General features: G+C 33.1%; 1 protein-coding gene across 2 annotated transcripts in view; it reads right to left on the reverse strand.

The window, feature by feature from the left end:
• The window catches only part of LOC133205330 (high affinity cGMP-specific 3',5'-cyclic phosphodiesterase 9A-like), a 49,646-nt gene extending 38,751 nt beyond the window's left edge, over nt 1-10,895 (reverse strand). For both annotated transcript variants that reach the window (XM_061341117.1, XM_061341119.1), the window contains exon 1: nt 10,688-10,895. In XM_061341117.1, the coding sequence (XP_061197101.1) occupies nt 10,688-10,775 (88 nt within the window). In that variant the 5' untranslated portion in view covers nt 10,776-10,895. The remainder of the gene's footprint in view (nt 1-10,687) is intronic.
• Nucleotides 10,896-27,518: the final 16,623 nt, after the last annotated feature.

The raw sequence follows: 27,518 nt of genomic DNA on the forward strand, positions 1-27,518 counted from the left end.
GAAGTTTGACACTAATTTAAGAAAAGTGAGATCAAGGTCAAAGGAAAGGTCAAGGTCAAAAATTGTTGATGCAGTGGAAAAGGTTACATCAGTATGTATTAGCATATGAAGTTTGATAAAAATATTATGAATGGTTTCTTTAAAACTGAGCTAAACACTAATTTAAGAAAAGTGAGGTCAAGGTCAAAGGAAAGGTCATGGTAAAAAAATATTGATGCAGTTGAATAGCTCTTGTCAGTATGTATCAGCATATGAAGTTTGACACTAATTTAAGAAAAGTGAGGTCAAGGTCAGAGGAAAGGTCAAGGTCAAAAAATGTTGATGCAGTTGCATAGCTCTCATCAGTATGTATCAGCATATGAAGTTTGATAACACTATCTTGAATGGTATCTTTAAAACTGAGCTAAAAACTTCTTAAGAAAAGTGAGGTCAAGGTCAAAGGAAAGGTCAAGGTCAAAAATATTGATGCAGTTGAATAGCTCTCATCAGTATGTATCAGCATATGAAGTTTGTTAAAAATATCTTGAATTGTTTCATTAAAACTGAGCAAAACACTAATTTAAGAAAAATGAGGTCAAGGCCAAAGAAAGGTCAAGGTCAAAAAATGTTGATGCAGTTGAATAGCTCTTATCAGTACGTATCAGCATATGAAGTTTGTTAAAAATATCTTGAATTGTTTCATTAAAACTGAGCAAAACACTAATTTAAGAAAAGTGAGGTCAAGGTCAAAAGAAAGGTCAAGGTCAAAAAATGTTGATGCAGTTGAATAGCTTACATCAGTATGTATCAACATCTGAAGTTCGATTACACTTTCTTGAATGGTATCTTCAAAACTGTACTAAACACTAATTTAAGAAAAGTGAGGTCAAGGTCAAAAGAAAGGTCAAGGTCAAAAAATGTTGATGCAGTTGAATAGCTTACATCAGTATGTATCAACATATGAAGTTTGATTACACTATCTTGAATGGTATCTTTAAAACTGAGCTAAACACTAATTTAAGAAAAGTGAGGTCAAGGTCAAAGGAAAGGTCAAGGTCAAAAAATGTTGATGCAGTTGCATAGCTCTCATCAATATCTATCAGCATATGAAGTTTGATAAAAATATCTTGGATACTTTCTTTGAAACTGAGCTTTGAACAGAGCTAAACGCAAAGTGTGACGGAAGGACAGACGGAAGGACAGAAGGATGGAAGACGGACATGACAAACACTATATGCCCCGGCCATATTCATGGCGGGGCATAAAAACAGATGGCAGTAGGTCATCTGAGTGACTTGGGTGTAGTGCTGAGTATCATGACTGAAAAATTATATGATGATACATTGTAACATTAAATTTTCTATTGCAATATATTACAATATTTAAATCAAATTCATTTTTGCAATTTATTTCTCTTATTTTTTATTTTAAATATGAAAACAGAAATGCAAATATCATGTGTCCTTCAGTCCATACCATTATTTCCTGGCCGTGTGGTGCCGAAGCATGTGACTAGCTGAGTTTGTTATGCCACAAGAATATTTAATAGTCTTGTTGCAATTAAGTCACATACATCTTTAACTTGAAGTGGTTTTAAATAGGAGTTTCCCTTTTTGCTAATCAATTCTGTGTCGTTTGTTGCCATTGAACAAGGGCAAGTACCGGTAACTCTTTTTGTAACATATTTCACAGAATATCAAACTCAAACCAGTATTCACAAAAAAAATATCTTTATTTGTATTGTGAACAATGAAATTGGGATTCACTCAGGTTAACTGGTTAAACGGTAATATTGCATAGCATTACTCTGGTGACCAAAAAATATTTCTTGCTTTGACAATTAAGAATAAATAAACAAAGCAGTAGGTCGTCCACTGGCCATGCTGGTAATGTACAAACCTCAACATAATGCAAAGTGATCATTTATTTATCATTTACATTGATAAGTGGTAAGCTTCTAATACGTTCTATTTCCACTATTGAAGAGTTATACTTCTTAGTGCGCTCTTCAGTGAAAAAGTCGGAAAATGTACAAATCTCGCGGGATTTCTGGGACAAATGTTGAATGTCGATGAACAAATCCTAACAAAATGCAGATGAAATATTTTATTGTTGTGGACTTCATATACATTAAGAGTAGAAATGACAACGATATCAATTTATGTCTATTGTTGATCGTATGAATCTATTTATCGTAAGATACATTTAAATACAATACACATGCTTCGGAAATGTCGTATTTTTTATTAATGGATGATAAATTTAGGGTTCTCCAGGGCTCGACATTAATGCTTGTCCGCATGTCCGGTACCAGTGAAAAAAAATTACGGACAAGTAAATATTGCTGGGCACTTGTCCGATTGGACACGTGCATTTTAATGTAAAGGAGTCTCTAAATAATAAAAAGAACGACTGTTGACAGTTAATCGGTAGTTTCAAGACGGAAGCTGTACATAAAAACCGGATTTCTATTCACATTCGATCGGGATCGAAGTTCACTAATTGCATACTACTGAAAAGGCATGGAACTTAGAACTTAACAAAGTTTGGATTCTGTTTGATGTTGACAGGTTCACTTGTTGTTGTCAGATAAAATTTCGTTTTATGTGTTTGTTGTATTTATCAATAACATCACGGATAAATCAAGCACATGTCATGTGTAATGGACTTTATTTTAGTTTTCAACAGTGTTTGAAATAACCATGCACCCGACCATCCGAGACACACAATTTTTGCAGCGGGCGAACAAATTTGCATGTAATGACACCCGGATGGACGTGTTCAAATTTTTGATAATTAAAATTCATATATTTGATAAATCTTTTTCATATCAAGTAATAGTATCGGTAGCAAAGTGTAACAAGCCAATAGGAAGAATTCATCAGTCTATAGATTCTGGTTTGATTAGTTATGGTGACCTGGTTCCAGTCACATTATCGTTAAAAAACAAATTTATAAAAGACAATTTTTTTCTCGGGCAAGTAGATCTTTGGCAGGGCTGACAACTTTTGCTAGCAGTCAGCCCTGCATGTCTGACTAATTTTACAGTGAGTTTCAAACACTGGTTTTCAAGTTGACAGTATTAGATCTTTATTGAAAAATTTTTGGACAAGTGAAGTTGAAGTTCGGACAAGTAAATGTCTTGGTCACTTGTCCGAATGGACAGTAGGGAAAAAAGTTAATGTCGAGCCCTGTTCTCGCTCTCTTACATATGTCTTTTAGTTTGTCTATTCTTTAATTGAAATGACAAATACATTTAACACTTAAAATTGGATTGAGGTTGGCATGTTTTGTATTATCCGCAATGCCATGCTGTCCCAGTCAGACGACCAAACGCACCTCTAATTTTGAAGAGTTCACTAATGGAAATCAAACGTATTGAATCAACAATTAATTTAGTTATCCAAGTCAGGTGTATCTAAAAATAGAGTGTGACTTGTAATTAACAGAAAATATGGTCACTTTAACCTTAACACTGTGTCACTTATGTAGGGATTCACACATTGTTTAATTATCATAATGATTATGTGTGGATGATGGCTTTCATCATTAACTGTGTATGGACTTCAGTGATCAAGAGTGAATAAACAGGAGTTTATTTAACATACTTGGAAATACTTCTTCAGACATAAAGCTTTGGGAACTGAAGCTTTGGGAAAACAATGGTTTGTGAGCCATAGAGAACAAATTTCCTTGATCAATTAAGGAATGAAATCATTCACTGAGGCCTGATTTCTGGAGATATAAAATTTTTAAAGGATTGGAGCTACTGAGAGTACTTGGATCATTACGTATCCTAAATTTCTTCTTCCACCATGAGCATACTTTGATTAAAAAGTCTCTCAATTAGATCAATTTGAACCTTGAGTTACCAGAGTGTATTTTGTATGTTTTCTGTTTGCCATGTTGCCACATGCATGTACTCTAGCCTTAAACCAAAGGATATTCTCAAGCATTTCCGTCATTAATCATGCCAAGAGTGTTTAGACATAAAACCAATATTATGACTTTACAACACTACATGCAAACACTTTAAATAATAATATACCTAGGTTATTGTCGTTTCTTTCTGACTTCAACAATCAATAATTTCTTAAGTCAATATTGACCAAATCAACTAAAAATGAAGATGTCCAAATACTCTCAGAGCGGCATACACATTAACATTGGAAAGGCACTATAGCATCAATTACCTGAATAACATTATTGCCCAGTAAAATGTCACACAAACATTTTATTTTGGAAACTATTTAAACTTGGCAAATATATAATGCTGGTACCAATGTCCCTGATGTGTCCTATGTGTACTGCATAATTTTGTTGTACTCTGGTTTCTATAGATCTGGTTTCTATCCCCCCACCAAGTTATCTTAAAGTAATATGAGATGCAATTTTCATTTAAGGAATCACTGTCTAGTTAGTAGAGTATGCCAGGGCATCAACGATAGTTGGAAACGTGGGATAATTTGCATAACGGGCAAAGCCCGTTATGCGTAAATTATCCCACATTTCCAACTATTGTTGATGTCACTGGCATACTCTACTAACTAGACAGTGATTCCTTATATTTCCATTTCATTGTGAAATAAAATTGTAAATTTAGATTTTAAAAAGTAGACTAATAGATTTAAATTACATGAGGCCTCACATGTCAATTTCAATAGTCCCCGCCCACTGACATCAAACTTAAAGACAGCCGCACGAGAATTACATGCATATTAGGCCTTCTTAGCTCCTGACCTTTCACTTGGCGAAATTTACATTCCGGTAGAATGATCAAGAAATCAACTCAACTAATTTCAAAGAGTTATCACAGAGAAAACATAGAAATGGAAATATATACATATATTCCAAATTCAGACCTGCCTACTTTAATTTATCCTTAAGATTGGTCTTTAATGCAGAAAATTTTAGCACCTTTACACTAAATTACATGAAACAAAGAACAACGTTCACAATAGTCCTTCTTTGGCCCTGTGAATTTCTGAAAATTCAAAACTATTCAGTTTTAGTTGACAATTAATACATTAATTTTCACGAAGACCCTTGGTGATTGCATATAGCTATTAAAAATGACATGATTTTCTCACTATAGTCAATGTATTACGAAGTCATGAAATGCATCATTATCCTTTAATCCTGAAAATTTCTTCAATAATGGCCAAAAGTTTACTTTGCATAGAACCCAACCTCTGATCAAAAGATTTTAAAGTTAAGGCCCATAGTACTGAGAGAGAGGGGGCTTAGCCCTCTCCCCAATTTTTATGCAGAATAATCTTTTACCTGTAATTTTCATTCAAAGGATGCTTGCCCCCCTTCTTCCCACCTTACCCCCTCCCCCCCTTTTCACCTCTTTTTTTTTTGCAGTATGCTGAAGTGTGTTCCATTCTATTAAATTTAAAAAAGTTTGCTGAAAGGTTAGAGAAAGATCGTATTTTTTAACACACACCCAAAATAGGGTTTTCAAGTTTGAGCGAAATATTTTTTTTTTATTCTTTTACTTGTAAATTTTCAAAGTCAGAATCAGATTAAGATATAAAGATGAATTGATTTATACTTATAAGTTGAAACACAACTTAGAGCATGTGCTAGCTATGTAACTAGTATGTTTCTCAAGCTTTGGAATCAAATAATGCTTGAACTGTAGCTTAATTCTGCAAAATTCAAATAACTGTATTTAAGTTTTTCTGTCAATGACCTTCAATATCCAAAGGCCTTGGAGACTTGTTATAAATGGGTCGATCTTCTTTTCTTCATTGATTATCAAGATGGGGGTATCTGTTAGTCAAGATACCACAACCTGAACTGGGTGTCCCGAGGACTCAAACTGATTGCAGTGTTTTCACAACCCCACATGAAGCAGTTATCAAGGACATTTCTCTTCTGTCTGAATTAATTAAGAACAAAAGACAGCAGATTTCAGATATTTACCCCCTGTATCAATATTGTCTGATTGTGAAATGCTGCACCTTAAATAGAACGAATGGCCCCTCCTTGACGTTAAAAATTTAAATAAAAAATTATATCAAAACACTAATTCAGAAGTTTGGTACCTTTACAATGCTTATGGACAGATGATGAAAAAAAATGGATGCCTAGATTTATATTTTTGGGCATATTTTGGTTGTAAATGAATCGATGTAAAAAAAAAATGGATGCCTAGATTTATATTTTTGGGCATATTTTGGTTGTAAATGAATCGATGTAAATATCAAATTTCTAAAGAATGATATAAACTTTCTATGATGTTCAAACTTCTACCTTTCTGCAATAATCCATATAAATCTCTATCTTTTTCACTTTATAGCACATTATTTTGAAACTTTGACTGAAAAATTAAAATCTATGTAGTTAACATGGGTTATTTATTTTAATCATATTATTTGACTTGAGTTCTTATTTTGAATTCATACTTTTTGAAGAAAAAAAATGTATCAACTGTCGTTAAATTCAGTGTATCTATCTGATGGATGATCAACCAATACTGTAATTATGTTTTACATTATTGCATGATAGTGAGAGAGATATGAAGATCTAATCACCCAAGGAAAAGCATATTCCTGGAGGGCCACGCCTTATTTTCTTAATGTTCTTGGGTGAAGAGATTTTCATATCTCCGATATATTTAAGCTATGAAATCAAGCCAAACCCTTGAAAATAAACATAGACTTTTGAATTAGGCACCACTCTTAAATTCAGTTTCAGTTTAAAAAAAAAACTGAAACATTTCATTGAAGTCCCTTGGACACTTCACAGATATTTGCAGTGTTTTTTGCTTTATTTCAAAGTAAACAGTTAGAGATCAATTGTAACAGGCTTGGATTGAAATTTATAACAAATTTCTGTGGACCTTACAACAATTAAATTTTGATTTTTTTTTTTTAATTTTAAAACAACTAGCATTCTTATAAACTCATGCGGTCAATTTGGATGGTAACAGGTTCTTAAGGGAAACAATGTATTAGTCTTGGATTTCTTCGTTTTTTAGGCATCCATTCTGGAAAGGCAATATCTTATTTTGTAACTGCTTGGTAGATGAAACCTTTCTACTATAATTGTAAAATGTGATGTCTGCATGCTGCTCTTGGGAGTTTTCTTTCAACAAATGATTACGTATGGCGGGAAAATGCATGAGGTTTCTGAAGAGTTGAGTATGATTTTAAACAAAAGGCCCATGGGCCACATCGCTCACCTGAGTAACTTTGACCATGCAGCTGTTCTTTACCAGATTTCCCCCCTTGTAATACCTATTGTGGCCCCGCCCTACCCCTGGGGGTCATGATTTGAACAATTTAGAATCTACACTACTCCAGAATGCTTCCACGTAAGTTTCAGCTTTTCTGGTTCAGTGGTTCTTGAGAAGAAGATTTTTAATGATTTTTCCTATATATTTCAATGTAAAACTTGGATTCCCTATTGTGACCCCATCCTACCCCCCGGGGGTCATGATTTGAACAATTTAGAATCTACACTACCCCAGGATGCTTCCACATAAGATTCAGCTTTTCTGGCCCAGTGGTTCTTGAGAAGAAGATTTTTCAAGATTTTTCCTATATATTTTAATGTAAAACTTGGATTCCCTATTGTGGCTCCGCCCTACCCCAGAGGGTCATGATTTGAACAATTTGGAATCTACACTACTTGAGGATGCTTCCATATAAGTTTCAGTTTTTCTGGCCCAGTTGTTCTTGAGAAGAAGATTTTTAAAGATTTTTCTTACATATTTCAATGTAAAACTTGGATTCCCTATTGTGGTCCCACCCTAGGGAATCCAAGTTTTACATTGAAATATGTAAGAAAAATCTTTAAAAATCTTCTTCTCAAGAACAACTGGGCCAGAAAAACTGAAACTAAAAATAAGTACATTTACCGTATGCATCACTTATTCAATATTGGTCAAATACTTCATGGTTACTTGGAAATGAACCTGCTCCAAAATCTTTGACCTGTTAACTCATTTAGGAAATAAAGGTCAATTCTTCAATCTGGAGCACTAAGTCTGCTGGTGACCGTGGTGTATGTCATATCCCTACATGCATTATTCCTTCAAGTTTGGGTCAAATGAAGGCTTATTTTTTACTTAAGAATGGAGCTGCTCCAAATTTTTAACCTGCTCACTTTCCAGAAAATACAAGTCAAATGCAGCAACCAAGGTTGGAGCTTGATTATGGACCTGCTCCAAACACTTAACTCACCATTGTCTCAATGAATTTAAAATGAGTTTATGCTATAATTCCCTTGAATCAGCATCTAAGATTAAAGTTTTTGGAGAATATCCATATTCCAAGTAAGTATAAGTCCAGTCTGGGCCAATCTTGCATAGATGATATATCTAGGGTCAAGCATTTTACCTGACTTCACTTTGGATGCTGCAGATCTATTTTTTATTTCCAATGAGTGATCAGTTCAAGTTTCTGAAGTTACACATACATGTGATATGTACCAGCTGTACGCAAAATGTACAGTTTTTCGAGCCCATTCATCCTGTACCGGCGGGAGTCCGACACCAAAATTCACGGAATATGAAAATTTGTACAGTATTTTGAATTTCTCGCTAAATGCCGCCATTTTCCTCTCATTCTCGCTCGCGAGACACTGGAAAACGTCACCTGTGTTTGACACTTGACCTTCTGATAATTGCGTAGTGTACACAAACCATCGCGTGCGAAGGTGTGAACTGCCAATTGGGATAATTATCTTGCTATAAATCCGTATCAAATGCCCCTTTAGGTAGCTTTATTTTTTAAGGGGTACTTAATTACTGTTAATGTTTCGTGAATCTGACCCAGATCTTCGTAGGTATAAAATACAATGATTACGATGGAATTTCAGAAGAATTTAAGCGGTATTTTATACCATTTTGTACCGTTTTTTGATAGGCAGTGTACAGTTTTTTCACCCAAATTCCAGTTTTTTTATGGCTCCTGTACAGTTTTGTGGTCTTTGACTTATCACATGTATGGTTACAGGTTAATTCCCAAGTAACAGTGTGCCCTACCTTGAACAAAACTGGCATGGGTGATATATTTAGGGATGCACAATACCTGCTCTTTGGATGCAGTAATGAATATGTGACCTGTATTTTCCAGAAGATTGACCAGGCTTAGAATTAAGTTTTTGGAGCAAATTCTAGAGTCTCCAACTGGACCAAACTTGCATGGATTGTACATCAAGAAATGCAGATATATATGACTAATAATAACATATATTTTCTGGGTGAGTGACCAGGTTTAAAAAGTCCAATTTCTCAATTTTAAGGGGAAAACTTATTTAACAAGACAACCTTTTTTTGAGATTTAAAATGTAAACTGTACATTGATCAAATCCCCTAGTCAAGATTTCAAGCCATATGTATCAAAAATGCAAATTACCAAACTTACTTTCATAGAAAGTCCATGCAAAGAGTTAATTATAATACTTTCCATATAACCACCATTTTCTTATCATCCATGTATATATTTCGAGATATGAATACATGTGTTTGGTCTTTTTTATTGACATTTTTGCCATTTCTGTCAGTATGTGTCCTAATCATATAGTGTCAAGTAAGTTGCATGGTTTGATCTATCAATCTATCAGATCTATCAATACAAAAGTATATCTTCTCAAACCCGAATTGTTTACCAGTATATCAGCTGTTTTACCTCAAACAGCAGAGTTGATGGAAAGTAAAATTGAATTCATGTTCTTGTTTATATTTTCTCGATACATCTATCTGTTTGTCTGTCCATCAAATATCACTTAATCTTAAAGCTAAGTTTCTGTACATGTCTTTTGTTACTAATCCTTCAAGTGTCTAATCTCTTGTTAAAATTGATCCAGATTAGCTTTTATATATATATATATATATATATATATATATATATATATATATATATATATATATATATATATATATATATTTATGGGCCATGGGTTTAATTATTATACACCAGCACAAATTGCAACATTTGTGAATTATAATTTATATTTTAATCTAATCATTAAGTCAGCTATTCCATCTTCATGTTTTTCTTATTTGGGAATTCTATTTTCTCAACACTCATTTTATTTTATTTTTTACATATATAATCTTATCATTTCATACACATTTATTTTTCTGCATTTTTTAGGTAATAAAAAACATTAATCAGCGCTCTCTATGGCCAAATATCCATGAAAGATATATATATATATATATATATATATATATATATATATATATATATATATATATATATATATATATATATATATATATATATATATATATAAGTGCATTTATTTATACTTATAAAAGGCTTTCTAACCTAAAAATCATGAACAGTGAATGACAACTGTCAATGAACGTTGAACAGTTTTCTGTCAAGAAGAATAATATTTCTGCCCATTCGTGTAGGTTTTGTAGGAATTGATCCATTGGCACTGAGCACTGCTTTAGTATTTGAGTGCAAGTCTACATTTTAATTTCAGCATGCATATCATTTACTTTGTCTTTTTGTTGAAAAAATGTTTTGCCTACAGCAATACCCCTTTATAAAATAAGCGCAAATCTTGATAAAGCAGGTGCGCGAAATTTGACGTCTGACCATGCTCAGTTTTCTGCACATAATCAAAACAAGACAGCGTTAAAAAATCTTACCAGATTCTGTCAGAATGATTATACAAAAACAGCGTTTATGAAATCTTATTTTTTGACAAGTTCATTTACCATGCGATAGGAATTTACCTTTTAGTTCGTCTGCCGTGTCGTCCGATCTGAATTCGGCCTGTTCCGGCTTTCCATCAACGGTAAAATATACAACTTTCGTGGCCATTATCCTTTGCAAAGCAAATTTCAATCACTGAGCATATCGACACACGGATGCAGGCGATCATCACATCTTGTAAGATATGTTCGTTGTCACTGAAGACCTAAAATAAGAGCAAGTGTGAAGTGAAAGAGAACCGAATGGATCGGATTTGAACGCTTTCGAATTTTCTCGGAATGTTTTTTTTTTCTCTCTTAATATTAGCTGTATAAAAAGGGGTTATTACATATTCTGTTTTTAAAAAAAACTAGTATACTATAACTGGTTTCATTTGTGGGAGATAATTAGACAAATTTACCTATCTGGGCATAAAACAAAACTATTTCTTTTACTTTCGTAATGGACAATAGAAAATATCCCCTTCGGTCTGATTGACGTCATATGATAATAAGAACTTTCCTGACACATATGATGTACACAAAAAGTTTAAATGACCAGAATAACAAAGTATTTCAAATATGAAATCAATATTTTTACTTGCATGGCTTTTCATTGTGGCTAAATAATTGTTGTATAGGAATGCATGATTGAAAATAAAGTTTTTATTATTACTTCAGCAGAAGTATGAACAGCTGATGGGGTTAATCAAACAGAATGTAAATATAATGGCCTATATATAGGCCCTAGATCTACGTGAGATTGATTTTTCCTCCAAACCCCCAAAATGTTTGCTTACCAAGTAATATAATTATTTTTTATAATAAAAAGCAATAAATAACTTTAGGAATACATATTTGGTTTTAAATTTGTATATACATGACCCCGGCGACCATGCTGACCAGTGCTTCTTAAACATACATGTTAATTCACGGCTGATCTATGAAATGCTATTTTAACTATTTGTTAAGTTTAAAAAAAACAACACTTTAACAATCATGCAGCTCTTCATGGCCTTATGAACTGCATGGAGATCGAGGGGGTTGGGGCACAATGTATGTACGGTATACTTTAGAAAACATGCAAAGCTACTAATATATGTGCCTCCTCAAGTATTTTTTATTTTATTATTTATTTATTTATTATTATTTTTTTATTTTTTTTATTTTTTTTTTGGCTTGTCGACCAAGGATTTTTTGCTTGGTAGTGACCACACAAACTGTTAGGTTGCCCCCCCCCCCCCGAAATTGTTTGCAATTCTTTAAAAGGGCCAGGTTCTTGATGCAACAAAAATCGTGCTGAGAGATCGATATTTTATTCTGACTTGCAATTTTTGTCTTTATTCTTATAAGCGGCTAACTACATGTATGTATAATGATGTATTCAAATTTTGTCTTAAATAGCATGTTAGCATGGTTTAAAATTTTCGCATTTTCAACTCACCTTCTTGGATCCAGATAATATGCCAGAGGGACAGAGATGCGAATTTAAATGTTTTTAAACAGGGACAAATCTTTGTGAAAATAATAAATCAATAGTCTTACGAATAATGTCTTCAACAACTTTTAGAAATGTTAATTCGTTTGTAAACAGTATAGCTGTTTGAAACATGCAGGACAATCTCAGTGCGGGATCCACTACTTAGCGTAGTTATAAACATTTTACGTACACTACTCATGTTCGCAGAAAAAAAATTGACAAGTTATTTGATTTGAAAATATGTAAATTTGTTTATACATGTAAATAGTTTACACGGCTTTAAGTTCTGTAACCCCCCCCCCTTTTTTTTCTTAGTAAAACACGATTAAGGGATAAAACACTGACTACACATGTATATAAGTATCGCTCTGCTTTCCAGCTGAATTATATTCGATACATCATGGAGTACTATAACAAGTGCATGCATGTCCTTTTATTGTTTAATTTTAATTAAACGTGAAAAACAGTTACCAGCTATTATAAAATCACGTTATATATGTATACACTGTTAAGAACTAACATGAACACAGGTGTAAAGAATTAAGATATTTCTGAAGATTGTGTTTTTATCGAAAATATTATTCGATTATAAGAGTATCTACACTTCTATTATTAAACCAATTAATGAATTAATTTATGTGCTTTTACCCTCATATTTTTTATGGGTTTAAATTAGTTATCATGAAAAAAAACGTGTATGTCGCCACATTTTTTAGATGTCAGACATAAACTTGAGGTACTGTGAGCACTGAGCTCACAAAATGATACCCCCACCCTCCGGATCCCCGCCTTTTATATAATTATAATGGCAAAGTCCATGTTTTGCTCTGAAAGACTCGAAATACAAGTAATGAAATATGTGGAGATAACGAACAGTATTCGAGTTCAAAAGTCCATTAAACATTACAAAATAGGAGCAGAGCAAACCCTCTAAGACATCAGAGGTGGGATCAGGTGCCATGGAGGAGTAAGTGTCAGATCAAAAAATAAAATAGGAGGTGCACAATGGCGTTATGTAATAAAGATTCTGTGAAGGAATCATTAGATTTTATTCAGTGGTATAAGAGTTACGGATAAGAGATGGGTTACCCAAAGCGTAACGGACAGACGGACGGACTGACACACCATCACTATACCTCCCCGCTTTTCAAGCGGGGGTATAATTAACAGGCCTAAGCTAGCGTATCTAAGCATAAGAAAATCGCTCATATTTGGTGAACAGCATAGATAAAATTGCATAAAAACTGGTCCAAGGACATAATTTTCTTATTGAATGTCATAAATAACTATTATCATATAAATGTGAACAAATTTTGTATATTAGAGAAACCATTTTACAATTTAATAGTATAATAAAGAAACAAGCATAAGAGTTATTGCCCTTTGCACAATTTATTAAAGAATTTTAAAGAAGTAATTAATGTAGATTTTTCATTCTTTTGATTAACCATACTTGTATGACATGTCTCTAAAAAAGGGTTTTTCAAAAGATATATTTATGGTGAGCATGAAGTTGAATTGAGGATGGAAAAACAGCTTCAACCGAGGTTCCGTTATGACTACCATCACATGAAATGATATATAGGTGTGTTTAAAGATATATACATATTTCTTATGAAAGTCATTATGAGCTTTATTGTAACTTCAATTTAGGGTTATCTTTTTTTTTTTTTTTTTGGAAAAAGTGATAACTGTTTCTTTAGAATTGAAACAGATCATGGTCGGTTTATTTATAATGAAGAGCGTGCATTTGTCATACATGCTGTCTCTATTGTCGGCCTTCCCAGACTTTTGTTATATAATATATCACTCTTAAATCTAATGAAATAGGCAAGTAGTAGGGGGGGGGCACCCCCCCCCCACCTACTTCTTTTCAAACATAACCTTTAACTTTTGAAAATGTTCATTGAAAGGCTGGTTGCCCCCTTTTTTGTTGCAGTTTATTCAAATTGGGGTATTGTTGTAATGTATGAATAAAAATTGGTTGTGAAAGAAGTTGGAACCTAATACCACCTCCCCCCCCCCCCAACACACACACACACACACAAATCGCACACACACAGAAACACATAGGAAATAGGATTTTCGAGGTTGGACAATTTCTTTTTTAATTTTCCTTATCAAACTTTTTACAGGTAAGTTGACAATTTTTCTATGGCTGCCCCCCCCCCCCCCCGCCTTTTTCAAAAACGATAGATATCACCAGTTATATGTCTTTGACGGTCCTGAGATAGGAATATGACTGCTCACCTATCAGATAGCTAGGTTCAAGAGGTTTTTACCTTTCAAAATGGCTTATATGGAAATTAGGAATATTATGAATTTTAGATTTAAGGATAACTTGAAATTGAATTTTTTTTTGAGCAACAATTTTCATTTCATGCATCTTAATATGATTCAAGGTTCTTTGAAGTCTTAGAAACGGTCTTATAAATAGTAGAAATTCGCACCCCATAAAGTACAAAAAAAATCTTAGAAAAATCAAATTTCTTTCAATGTTGCCTTAGATACCAATGTTTATTAGCATGAAAATGACGAAATAAAATTGGGAGGGATTTCAGAACGGCATGTATTGATCAGGTAAACGATATACTCCGAAGTCAAATTTATTATAAAAGCAACGACCTAAATAGTATGAAACATGTCAGACAAATACGACCCAATGAAAGGTTGTATTTACAAACAAGGTCATTAAAGCGACCGTAGAATTTGCGAAAAGCTGGCTTTAAACGAGGTTGTTGAAATCCTTGCAACATCAACTTATTTATCAGTAGTTTGCTTCGGTTTAAAAATTGATCTTGCGTATCGAATCAGTTGGGAGATATAAACACCATATGCAGGTAATGTTGGAATATTACGTCATAAATAAGGGAAGTTGACGATGGAAAAGCTGAAATCATACAGTTTAGTTATTAGTTGGCCCTCATCGTCTATAGTCAGTAAAACATCCAAATATGAATATGATGTGGCAGACTCTCTAGTGTCTTATATTTCGAGTTCACTGGGATATATCGTCGACATATGAATGAGAGTAACTATTGTTAATTGATAAATATTGTCGATATATACTAGTATATCTAAATGTTGAGCTGAAGACCACAGCATGATTTGTTCTTCTCGTGTAGAAGTTTTTGAATAAACTCTGCTTCATAGGAGTATAAAAAAAAAAAAAAAAAAAAACAGGTCGGCTAATAAAGGAGTACGACTTTTTCTCATCAAAATTACAAAAGATTGTTGGAAGACCTGGTCTCCAAAGACTACATAGATGTGTCAATCAGGAACTCTAGCACCTTTAGTTTGTAATATCAACTCCAGAGTACTTGTATATAGAATCAGAATGATTGTTAACAAAGAATTTTTGTGATGACCAATCGCAAGATATTAAAGGACAAGGTATGGTTACGGTGGAATTTGCCCCCTTATTTGAAATAAAATTCAAAACACAGTTGATATTGTTATAGTTTATAGTTAAGAACAGATGCTTGTTTTAAAATCAACACTAATTTTGGTTCAAAGTGTACGAGGAGGCCACAAGAGGGTTCTTAAGTAGGACATTTTAATGAAATTCCTGAATTCTAGTGGAATTTCGTCAAATTTCAGATACTTCGGGAAACATAGAGGACAAACTTGCCTATCTGAGATTTTTTTTTTCACAAAATGCATCTGATATTTATATATGAAATATATAACTCTTTTTTATTTACATTGCCCAGTATCATTATAACATGTATATAAAAAATAGGACAATTGATGAGCTCGGTTTTTTTTAACATTATAATCACTTTCACTCGCAGACACTTACTATCTTATATACCCACTCATTCTTTAGATGATAATAATAATGGCAAAATGGTTGAAAAAGATCTATAGTACATATATATAATCACAACTTCACTTGAAATATATATCTACTACTCTATATTGACTATATTGATTTATAGACGCATCAATAAAAATATAAATATGATAGCAAACAATGTAACAGTTGTAAGCTGAATGAAATATGTTTTTCCACAAGACCCACCCTTTTTCAAATTTTTCTATGTGGAAATTTTTAATAGCTCTACATTTTACAATATTATATTTCAATTTAATATGACTTAATAGCCCCCAAAAATTTGGAATTTTACCTTGCATTAAACATGTAAAAATGTATTGTTTTGTGTATAATATTATAAAATTTTTGACGTTGTTGATGTTTATCATCGGTAGTTCACCTAAAATAATATTTTCGACAATAAAACCAACTCTTTTATTCATTGTTTTGTAAATATGTAAACTGAGGTTGGCCCACAATGATAAAACTTTTTCACAACCAATGAAAACATGCTGAATAGTTTCTACTTCTTGTTTACAGAAAGTTCAATTGTCCGAATTCTTTAATCTTATTTTTTTTTATATAAGAGTTAACAGGTAGAATCCTATGTAAAATTCTAAATTGTAACCATTGAATTGTTGAGTCCTTTGTTGTTTTGAGACAGACTTTAAAAACATCTTTTTCACAAATTTCATTAATTCCATATGAAGATACATGTAATTCCACATTCCCTCTGTTTAAAGATTTTATAAGCGTTTCCTTTGTGTTTAAACAATATTATTGTAAATATATTTTGTACATTTTTCATACAACAGTATGTTTTGGAAATATACAGGTAAAAAAGGTCCATACTTTCTTTTCATAAAAAATCTATCTATTGACATATTCTTTATGTACCTTGAAATTGCACAAACAACACTATTATATTGCATAGAAATATTAAATCTTTGTTGAAAAATCTTTTGAGTAAGGAAAAAAAACCCTTTTCTTCTAGAAATCACCAATAGTTTTAACACCGTTCTTATACCAATCTTGAATAAAAATACTTTTGTTATTAACTTTCATTTTTGAGTTATACCATACTGGTATATTTAAGAAATTATTTTGTGAAAGTGAATCGTTCAGGGTTTTTATAACTTCTAGCCAAGAAGTAAGAAATCTTGCCAGAATACATGTATATCGTTTTTTGCCCTTAAAAATTTGGAGATAAAATCAAATAAGTTATTTAAAATGCCATTGCCGTTTACAGCCATGAATAAATAAATCCATCCATGGTTTATTACAACAATAATTTGACAATCTTTTAAACCAAGAACATTTCAGGGCCATAATAAATTTGCTGATATTAATCATTTTAAGCCCCCCCCCCCCCCCAGGTAATCTTGAGTTATAGTAACTCTATTAATTTTATCACACTTTGATTTCCAAATGAACTCAAAAACATCTCGACAAAAAGAAGAGATTACTTCTGATTTTGGTGTTGGCAATGATATGAACAGGTGATTTAATTTTGGAATAAGTATAGTTTTAATAACTGTAACATGACCAATGGGAGTTAACATTCTCTGTTTGCATTGTTGTATTAATGCTTTAATTTTGGGTATTATACTACCATAATTAATTTCAATTAGTTTATCAAATTCAACAGAAAAATTTATTCCCAGTAGATTAAAGGTTGTGCATCCCCAATCAAGTTTCCATCTAGAATGATGAGACACCTCACTAGAAAATTTTTTGGAGCCTATCCATATAATTTTTGTCTAAGAACTATTTATTTTTAATCCAGATAATCTGGAGTAAAAGTTTTAATTAATGGTTTCAAGAGCAGCAAATAGTGATTTTGGTGAGCCGTCAAGAGCCAGCGACGTGTCCTCAGCATACTGAGAAATCTTATGTTCTTTATCATTTACCGGTACAACAATGCTTTTATATCATTATTTTGTTTTATTAGAATAGCTAGAATTTCAGCACAAAGAAGAAACAAGTATGGAGCAGCAGGATCCGCTTGCCTACAACCCCTTTGGATATCAAATTGTTTCGAAAAAAATCCGCATTGCAAAACTGATGCCTTAAAATTTGTATTAAGATTTTTTATTCAATTGATTATATTATTTCCAAAACCAAAATTTTTCAGTACTTCATAAATAAATGACTATGAAATTGAATCAAAAGCTTTTTCAAAGCCTATTAAAACCAGCAATACTGGTATATTTTTAGCTTCTGTGTATGCCATTAAATCATAAATAAATTTGGTGTTCTCACCAATATATCTTCCTTTTAGGAATCCAGTCTGAGTGTCCGAGATTAAAAGATCCAGGGTAGACTTTATTCTGTAACTTAGACATCCTGATATGAGTTTATAAAGCACATTTAGTAGAGTTATTGGTCGCCAATTTTTTTTTAAATTGTCTTGGTTTATCCCCTTTGGGTATACATGAAATTATCCCTAGTCTTTGTGAAATGGGAAGTTCTCTTTTTTGATAATATACAGTTTATTGCTCGCATAATGTACATTTTAAGATCCCTTCAAAAGAATTTGAAGAACTCTGTTGTGAAACCGTCACTTCCAGAAGATTTATCATTCTTCATATTTTTTAAAACTTGTAATACTTCACTTTCTTTGATATTCTTTTCTAAATCAATAGAGGTGTTTTTATCTAATTTTGGAATTTCAGTTGAGTTAATAATTTCTTCTAAATCAATATCAATCATTTCAGAGTCTGCATTAGAGTATAGACCTTTATAAAACCCTTTGACTTGATTCAAAATTTCTGATTGATCATATATATATATTATTTTCACTCAGTTCAAGCCTTTTTATAATTTTATTTAGAAAATTTCTTGTTTCAAGATTGCAAAAGTATTTTGCAGGTTTTTCTCCTTCCTCGACCTATCTTGCTCTAGATCTTACAATATGTCCTTATATTTTTTCCTTTCTTATATTTTCAAGAGCTAACTTCTTCTGTTCTAACAATTCCATGTTGATATCATTATTATTTTCCAGACTTTCTATTTCTCCTACAAATCTTTCTCTAATTTTTCTCTTTCTCTTTTTTTGAAAGAGGAATAGGAAATTGTAACCCCCCTAATTTCCATCAAAAGGACTTCAAGAAACAATCAATATTTTCAGAGTATTGAAGAACATGATTGTCCTCATCCTGCAAATATTTTCTTCGAACTTCTTTAATGGTTTCTATAACCTTTGTGATGAAAAATTTATCTATCGATAAACTATTTTTAAATTTCCAAAGTTACTTTCCTATTTCAAAAGAATTGAATTTTAATTCTAAAACTACTGAATGGTCCGACCTATATCCAGGTTTAATTGTAAATTTTTCAACCAAGTTGGTTAATTCCTGCTTTACAAGGTTTTTCTTTTTCAAGTGTACATCTTTTTGTCAGGATTTAAAATTCTGTGATAATCTACCATCTGTAAATAATCCATTATTTCTAAAAGTTTTTCTCTTGCATATGGATTATTTATGTTCATATAGTTTTAAGATTTATAGCAAGATTAAAGTCACCACATAAAATATAGTAATCATTATCAAACTCTAAGAAAGCATCTCTTAATTTTTCATAAAATTCGGGGCTATCACAATTTGGTCCATAAATATTTATTAAAGTGACTTTATTTTCTTCTTTCTTGGTAAGGTCTAAAGCTAAAATAAATACCATCATTGTCTGTCTTTTCGTTTTGAACCTTAAATTCGAAATTATTACTAAATAAGATACATACCCCTCAAAGTCTTGAATTTGATTTGATTTAAAAGAGTTAAAAATACACTTGTGTCTCCATTGTGCTTCATCATATGATTCTATTTCAGATATAAAGTGTGTGTCTTAAATACATAATATGGAATATTTTTTTGTTTTATAAAAAATTAGAACATCTTGTCGCTTAGACGGCGTCGCTAACTCTTGACAGTTCAAAGTTGCAATTTTTATTGTATCAATCATTTTGTATCTCATAAATTTTCCATTTACCCGCATACACACCACTCACCCACAGACCCATACAATTTGAAAAAGAAAAAAAAAAACCATGAAATATATAACTTTGGTAGAAAGGTAAGTTTGTGCTCTGTTTTTTTTAACAAAATTTGCTTTTAAATTCATATTTTAATGAAAATTTTACATAAAAATGAGAAATTGACATATTTTATGACCTTCCTGTGATCTTTTTGTATCCCAAACTTAGAATCAATACTCAGTTTGTAACAGGGATGATTACAGGATTTTAATAAAGAACTGCTGCATCATCCTTTCCATATGGTAGCAATGACAGTCCACAGTGTAGCAATGTGAATGTGATGGAACTTTTTAACAATGCACAGAGACGTAAGCGTAGTCATGGACATCGGTTTTACAATAAACCTATTATACACGATGTCTCCTTTGATTCACTGCTATCTTACGTAAATAAACAGGTCTTCATCACATTCGCACCAAACTTTACCCTGTCCCTTTGAAAGTTTTAAGTAGTCTATTTGAAAAAGTCAAGGAAAGTCCATGTTTGGATTCTTCGACACCGGAATACAGACTCGGATCTGTGATTATGGATATTGCAAACCATAGACTTTTTAAACCGCCACGTTTTACGGTGGAAAATACGACTCAAACAACCCGTTTGTTCCTTAAACTTCAATATGCCAACAAAGGAATTGACGCAGTTAATGTAAGTAAGGTTTTTTTATCAGAAAAGAGTCCAGTCTTGTATTCCAAGTTGAAGTCCACACCTTGTATTTCTTACAAATATACATCGACTATTGCTTCCAAAATCTTTAATTACAAAAAAAACTCTACAGTGCCTAGATATCGAACATCTGAAACATAATCCTCCAACGTGTTCATGTTCTTCTTCACCCTACAGCTATAGTCCTGCTGGACACGTCATTACTGGTGACGTAAATATAGTTAATAGTGAGGACCTTAAATCACTTATTTTAAAAGGACTAAAATTTGGGAACCCCGATCTTTCAAAGGGGTTGAAAGGTTATGTTATGAATTATGTGGAAGATTACGCCAGGTGATGGGCCAAACATGAAAAAGAAGGCCTTGACACTTTTCAGAATGGATTAAAGATATTAAATGGATGTTGAAATCTCTCATTAAGCGATTGAGGGGCAATATGCAAACCATCTTTCCCTCTGTCTTTAACAATTCAAAAGTGAAAAAAGAATTAGATAGATTACACGATCAGTATGTACAAAGCAGGTAACAACATTGTTTTTGTCTGTAAGGCTCATTATTTTAATTGCATTTTAGAGGAACCGGGATTTAATTCTGCAAGTGGTAATCCAACTTAATATACCCATAGCTCCCTTTCTAAGGAAGAAATTCTTCAAAATCATTTGTCAGTTTTAATATTTTTTAAAATTCCCTACAATCAAAATGAATTTGAGTTGCCATACCTATAGTTGATTCCTAAACTTCATAAAACTCCTTGCAAAATAAAGATACATAGTGGGTTCAAGTAAATATTCTACCAAGCCTCTTTCTTTATTCCTCACTAAAATATTAACAGCAGTGAAGGAGAGCCTTCAAGAGTACTGTTCAACTATGTATTCGAGAAATGGTGTAATTTAGATGTGGATATTTAAAAGATCCAATGAACTTTTAGAAAATTTGAAATCCCAGAATTTTACTAAAAGTAATAACATCAAAACGTATAGCTTTTCAACACTTTATACAACCATTCCCCACGATAAATTAAAGTCCAGCCTTTTTGACACCATAGACAAATAATAATAAATAGACAATAAATATGGTACTCGCAAATTTACCTACCTTATCATTGGTCATTTGCTAAATTATTTTGTTAAAAACATTCTGATTGCACACACAAGTACTCTGGAGTAGATATTAAAAATAAATTTGCGTTTCTGACTGACAATATATATTTTGTTTTTGGAGATAAAGTCTTCCAAAAATCTGTCGGAATTCCCATGGGTACTAATTGCGCCCCGTTATTAGCAGACCTATTTTTGTATTCATATAAAGCAGAATTTATTCAAAAACGTATACATGAGAAGAAGTCACTTGCTGCGGCCTTCAACTCGACATTTAGATATATCGACGACGTAATATCAATTAACAATAATTACTTACAGGAGAGGGAACCAGGCTGACCTATTTGTTTACATTCGGCGGTGCCTAGATAACTCTGACCCTGACAAATTCGGACCGTGGTATGAAGTCCCAAAAATAAATTTGGTATATCATTTATGTTTATATTGATATTTTAAAATAATTTTTTCATATGAAGATTTTTTCAAAAAATTGTTTTCAAATAAGATGTCATTGAAGTCCTTATTTTTACATGTATTAGTATCATTATTATTTTTTCAATGTTTGTGTTACATATTCTTCCAGTGTCTGAATTTCTTGTTATTTATCTGTTATTACAATGAAAGCCCTCCCTACCTCCCCCTGATACTACATGTACGTGCGTGCAATATCTTGGGGTTTTATTGAACGCCTAGTTTGCAATACGTATATGAGTATGCCCCAAAACATCCGAATACGAGTGTTCAATATCGAACGCCCCGTTGTAAACAAAAAATGTCGTCTGGTCAACCCCTAAACGGCAATATCTATGATAGATAGAGTTAGTAATAATCTAATTGTGTCTAAGGACAAGTCCTCACCACAGTTAGAATATTTCCCATATCGTTTGTTTATTGTTGTTTTACGTCCCCCTCGAGAATTTTTCACTCATATGGAGACGCCACCACTTGCCGGTGGAGAGCTGCAAATTTTGACCTATGCTTGGCACTCAGGGCCATTGAGCAGTCGGGGATCTTTTTCGTGCCAGCACCTACTGCGACACGGGACTTCGTTTATACGGTCTCATCCGAAGGACCGGTCTCCACGTTCCACAGTGGGATTCGAACCCGCGACATAAGGATCAACGCCTTACTCCGCGACTCTAGAGCAAACCCTCTAACCACCGCGCCACGCGTTTTCCCATATACATGTAGTTGCAATATTCCTTTCCCATATAGTTGCAATGTAGCATACTCATCTTTAGGAATGCCCTAAAGGCACTGATGAATAGCACTTTCCATGATATACATGAAATTGTAAAAATCTTCCTTTGATTGCTTTCATCTGTTTTTGGAAGAAAAAGAGCTCACAATGGCTGAGATCTAGCGAATATGGGGGATGCCCAAGCTCTGTTAACTTTCCTTTCTTCAAAATTTTATTTATTTCTCTATGCTTATTTGCAGCAGCGTTTTCGGGTGCAGAAAAATACTCTGGGGACCGGTATTTGGGCTTGCTTTGCTGGAAATCTGCTTAACTTCCTTTGTGAAATTTTAACATAAAAGTTACCATTGATAGTCCTTCCTTTGGCTGTATGTACGTGTTTTACTGGACCTCTTGAATAAAAAGAAAATTAATAAAAATTTATTTGGAGCCCTTGCTTCTCTTTGCAATAATAGGACGACAGCTTTCTCTTTGATTCCACATTTTGTTCTTGCTCTTCCTTTTCGGCTATAAAAAGTACACCCCTGTTTCGTCATCCATCACACAAGTTTATCAAATCTTTTTTTGTGAAAATGTTTATTTTTAAATAGACCATTGGCACATTTAACGTGTTTTTTCTCTTGGCATTTGTAAAGATATAACTAAAGGCACCCATCTGATAGAATTATTGTTAGACTTATTTCATTTGCAGAACTCTATAAACTGTTATGACGATGAAATGTTTCGTATTTAAGCAAAGTCTATCAATGTAAATTTGGCATTTTCAGATATCATGTTGCTCACAGCATCGATAATTTTTGGTGCCCCTACAGATTTCGATCGAGCAGTTTGACTGCAATCTTTTAATTAATCGTACTTTTTTACTTATGAATTTCCGAATCCATCTGAAAACTATACAGCGTAAAACACTAGTCATTCCACATATAAAATAATATTTTCAGTTATTTATGTAATGAAGCACAATTTTCACATACGCCCTCATTTTCATCTTCTTTGTAGAGATCATTTTTAAACAGTCTACAATTCAGTGTAGTGACCATGCTTGCTTTAAAAGTGAATTCCTTTGCGACAACAATAGGAAAAAGCATGGGTTTTCTGTGATTAAGAGTTCTTTAATAGAACTTTTTAATTGTTAAAAAATAAAACTAAATACTTCTACATTTATTAAGATAAACTAATTTATAGAGGATTGTTACTCCATAGTTCAGCGTTTTTATTAAAGGACTTTCCTACATATGAATAAATTTTTGAAGAAGAAGATATTGCTGATTTGTTTCTTCTTATTATTAAAACAGAGTCTGTAATGAATCATATATCAAACTCTGAATCGAAACCCAGAAAAGGTACGATGAAGCACAGTACCTTTTTATTTTGCTGTCCCTTCTATGCTATACTGCTTATGACAAATAACGGCATTTAAAGGCAGAGATTTTTTACCAGGTGGTAAATTCCAGGTGAGGGAGGGGCTAATTTTGTACAGTTGTGAATGCCTTGAGGGCAAGCAGTCTACCTGTGGTTGTTTGTCTCCTAATCCCTATACACAGGAAGTGATTTAATACACAGTAGAGTACCCAGGAAGTCAAACGTTACCTGTGTTGGGATGATATTAAATTAGAAATAAAAAGTTGTAAATAAAGTTTAATCTCAATGATTTTTAGTAATTTGTAATTGTATGTGTGTCAAAGCACCGCCCATTAAAAAAAATTATTATTCAAAGTATTTGTTGAGCTTTGAAAAAAAAAGTTGTACCAAATTTTGATATATATTATTATTATCATAAAGAATATCATAATTATTTCAAATACTAAAGGTGTGTATATAAATATGTTATCAAGCTAAAAATTCCATTGTAATACAGTTTCTCTACTGTTTATACCATGAGTGGTAAATATCAAAGGATCAAAAGTTAATTTGAAGGTCACCACGAGTGCCAAACAAGGTGTACAGGGTATACACAGGGACTAGTAAGTAAATGTCAATCAAGTTCTAGCACCCAATGATGTACCTTAATGCACTTGATTGTCAGGGGTACACAGACCAGGTATTTTTGAAGGTGGTGCTTAAAATCTCTGCCTTTAAATCATGTTTGTGATATGACCTTGGGAATAAATGGACTGCAAATATTTCCTGGAAAGACACGATTTTTGCGTCATAAAAGTATACGTTATGTAAAATGAAACGTCAAGGGACTTTTTCATAGTTGAAATTAATTTTTAATTTTACTAGTCGCCAAATGGGCATTTTGCTCGCCTTGTTCGCCCATATTTTTTTTCGTGATATCTTCAAATGATTAATATTTTCATTTATACTGAAAGGAAAAAGAAACGCAGGGTAATATAATATGCGAAAAATTTTTTGACTGTATAACCGAAAATTATGAAATTTGGTCTTAAAATCAGTGCTCAGAACTACTCAACCGTGAAATGTATGACGTCACATAAGGAGAGTGGTAAAAATAAAAAGCCGAAAACACGTGCATATCGATGACGACATGTTTTTCAACACATCTCGTAGTACCATTTGACGCACTTAAGTATATCGTTTTTCGATATTTACAGTCGATTTGCATTTCTTGAAATCAAGGTACGGAATACCATGGGGTCTGCATGGCTATTGCATTGCCTAAGTAAGGACAAAGGCAACGACAGGTTTCTTTGCAGTTTGTTGTGAATTTTTCCACAATAGAACGTCTTACCCATCCCCAAAGAGGGCGTAGGAAGGTTTCCAACCAACTGTGACGATGACGTTGACGCGTAACAGCGCCACGTCAAGATCGGGTTATTCATCCTGCCACCTGTAATCACCATCACATTACATTAAAACTGCTATTAATACAGCAGGCTATCATAATCGTTACATTCACCCCAAAACTGAAGCGAATCGATAGCGCGATTTTGGTTTGTGAGCTCGTCATCGTCGCAAACCACAGTTTTGAGTCCACAAGCTACCTCAAATGATAGAGAGAATCGATGTGAATCACCCGTGGGTTACGACGATGTGAGCTCGTCAACTTTACGTAAGTGTTCCTCTAACTCGCGCATGCGTGCATCGTTTGCCTATTTTTTGGGGGGGGGGGGGTAACCCCACTCGCAATGCTGCCAAGATTTGTCAAGATTTTCTCACAAACAATCACATTTATCCACTTGACTGGTTTACGTCAAGTCCATCTTTTTCGCATCAAACGTTTGTGGGACTACGTGGACGGTAGGGTTTGAAATGTCCAAGCTGGTCTCAATCAACTAAGGGCTGCCTTATCGGAAGGGTTGAATAATATCCCTATTAGAAGGATAAACACACTGATCAACTCCATGCCTAGGAGAATTAAGGCTGTGACAGATGCGCAAGAGAGCATGGCCGTAGGAACCGGGGGACCCCCCCCCCCAATAATTTTGCCGATGTATAGATTACTATAGTAAACATAGATACTATAATTTTTTGGTAGTGCCCCCTCAACTGCCAACTAAAAAATGTATGCCCCCCCTCCAACTGAAATTGCTTCCTACGGGCCTGGGGAGACATGTGAGATAATGAGAATTTTCATGTTTCACTTTTCGGGGGTACCGTCATATGAGTTTCAATAACTCATGAATTATTGGGGAAAATCAAATGGGATTTCGGTTACATTTTTATTAAAGATGATTTTAAATGTTAGATAGGATAACTCTGTGGAAAATACTTCTGAAATATATATAACCTTATTTCACTTAAAAAGTTTACCCTGCGTTTCGTTTTCCTTTCAGTGTATTTGAGTTGATGACATTGAACTTGCGCTTCATTTTGATGTGTCCCAAAGACATAGCCCTTTTCTTCCTAATTTATGAAATCTTCAGATTTTTTTTCAACAGTTCAAGGTGGGCCACATCACATGAACTCTAACAGATGTCATTCAAATTTTTTTTTGAAAAAAAAAAAAAAATCGGAAACAACCTGCATAAGATACATTTCGTTACTTTTACGTGGCAATTTAATAACTTAGAAATTCAAAAAGGGGTTGGGTTGGGTTGTGTATTTCGGTTCCCCCTCTATATCATTACATATATATATATCATCAGACAATAAACTTTTTATACTAATATATAGACAAGTAAGTCTTTTCTTTCGTATCCCTTATAACAATGTTCTCTCCTTTCTTTCTTTCAATCCCTTTCTTAGTTTTCGCAATCGTCATGCTCTATTGACCACCATTGATCACGTGAGTTGGACCTGAATAGGATTTCGTCACACTGAGATTTGGAATCTATCCTAATAGCAGTGATTTGCATTTGCTTTTGCAAAAGCCTTCCTTGCACTCTATCAAAGCTTTCATATATTTCATCGGATACAGAAGAAGACTACTTTCAACTGAGGTAAGTTTACGAATGTTGTAATAATCGATTTATGACTCTTATATAATGACCTTTTTGTTGAAAATGTAATACGGTGGTTACTCGAACATTCCCGCCGCCATTTCTGATCACCGTCCATAACATAATCCCTACCAAGACTGGTTTATGAAATATTTGTTTACATATATTATGTACTGCTATATTATTATAAACATCATGTGATCATTTAAAATACATTTCAAATGCATTTAGTCTAATCAT

Source organism: Saccostrea echinata, unplaced genomic scaffold (genome assembly GCF_033153115.1).
Source record: "Saccostrea echinata isolate AGI-Se365-2 ecotype Australia unplaced genomic scaffold, CSIRO_AGI_Sech_v1 ptg000054l, whole genome shotgun sequence".
NCBI classification, from domain to species: Eukaryota; Metazoa; Mollusca; class Bivalvia; order Ostreida; family Ostreidae; genus Saccostrea; species Saccostrea echinata.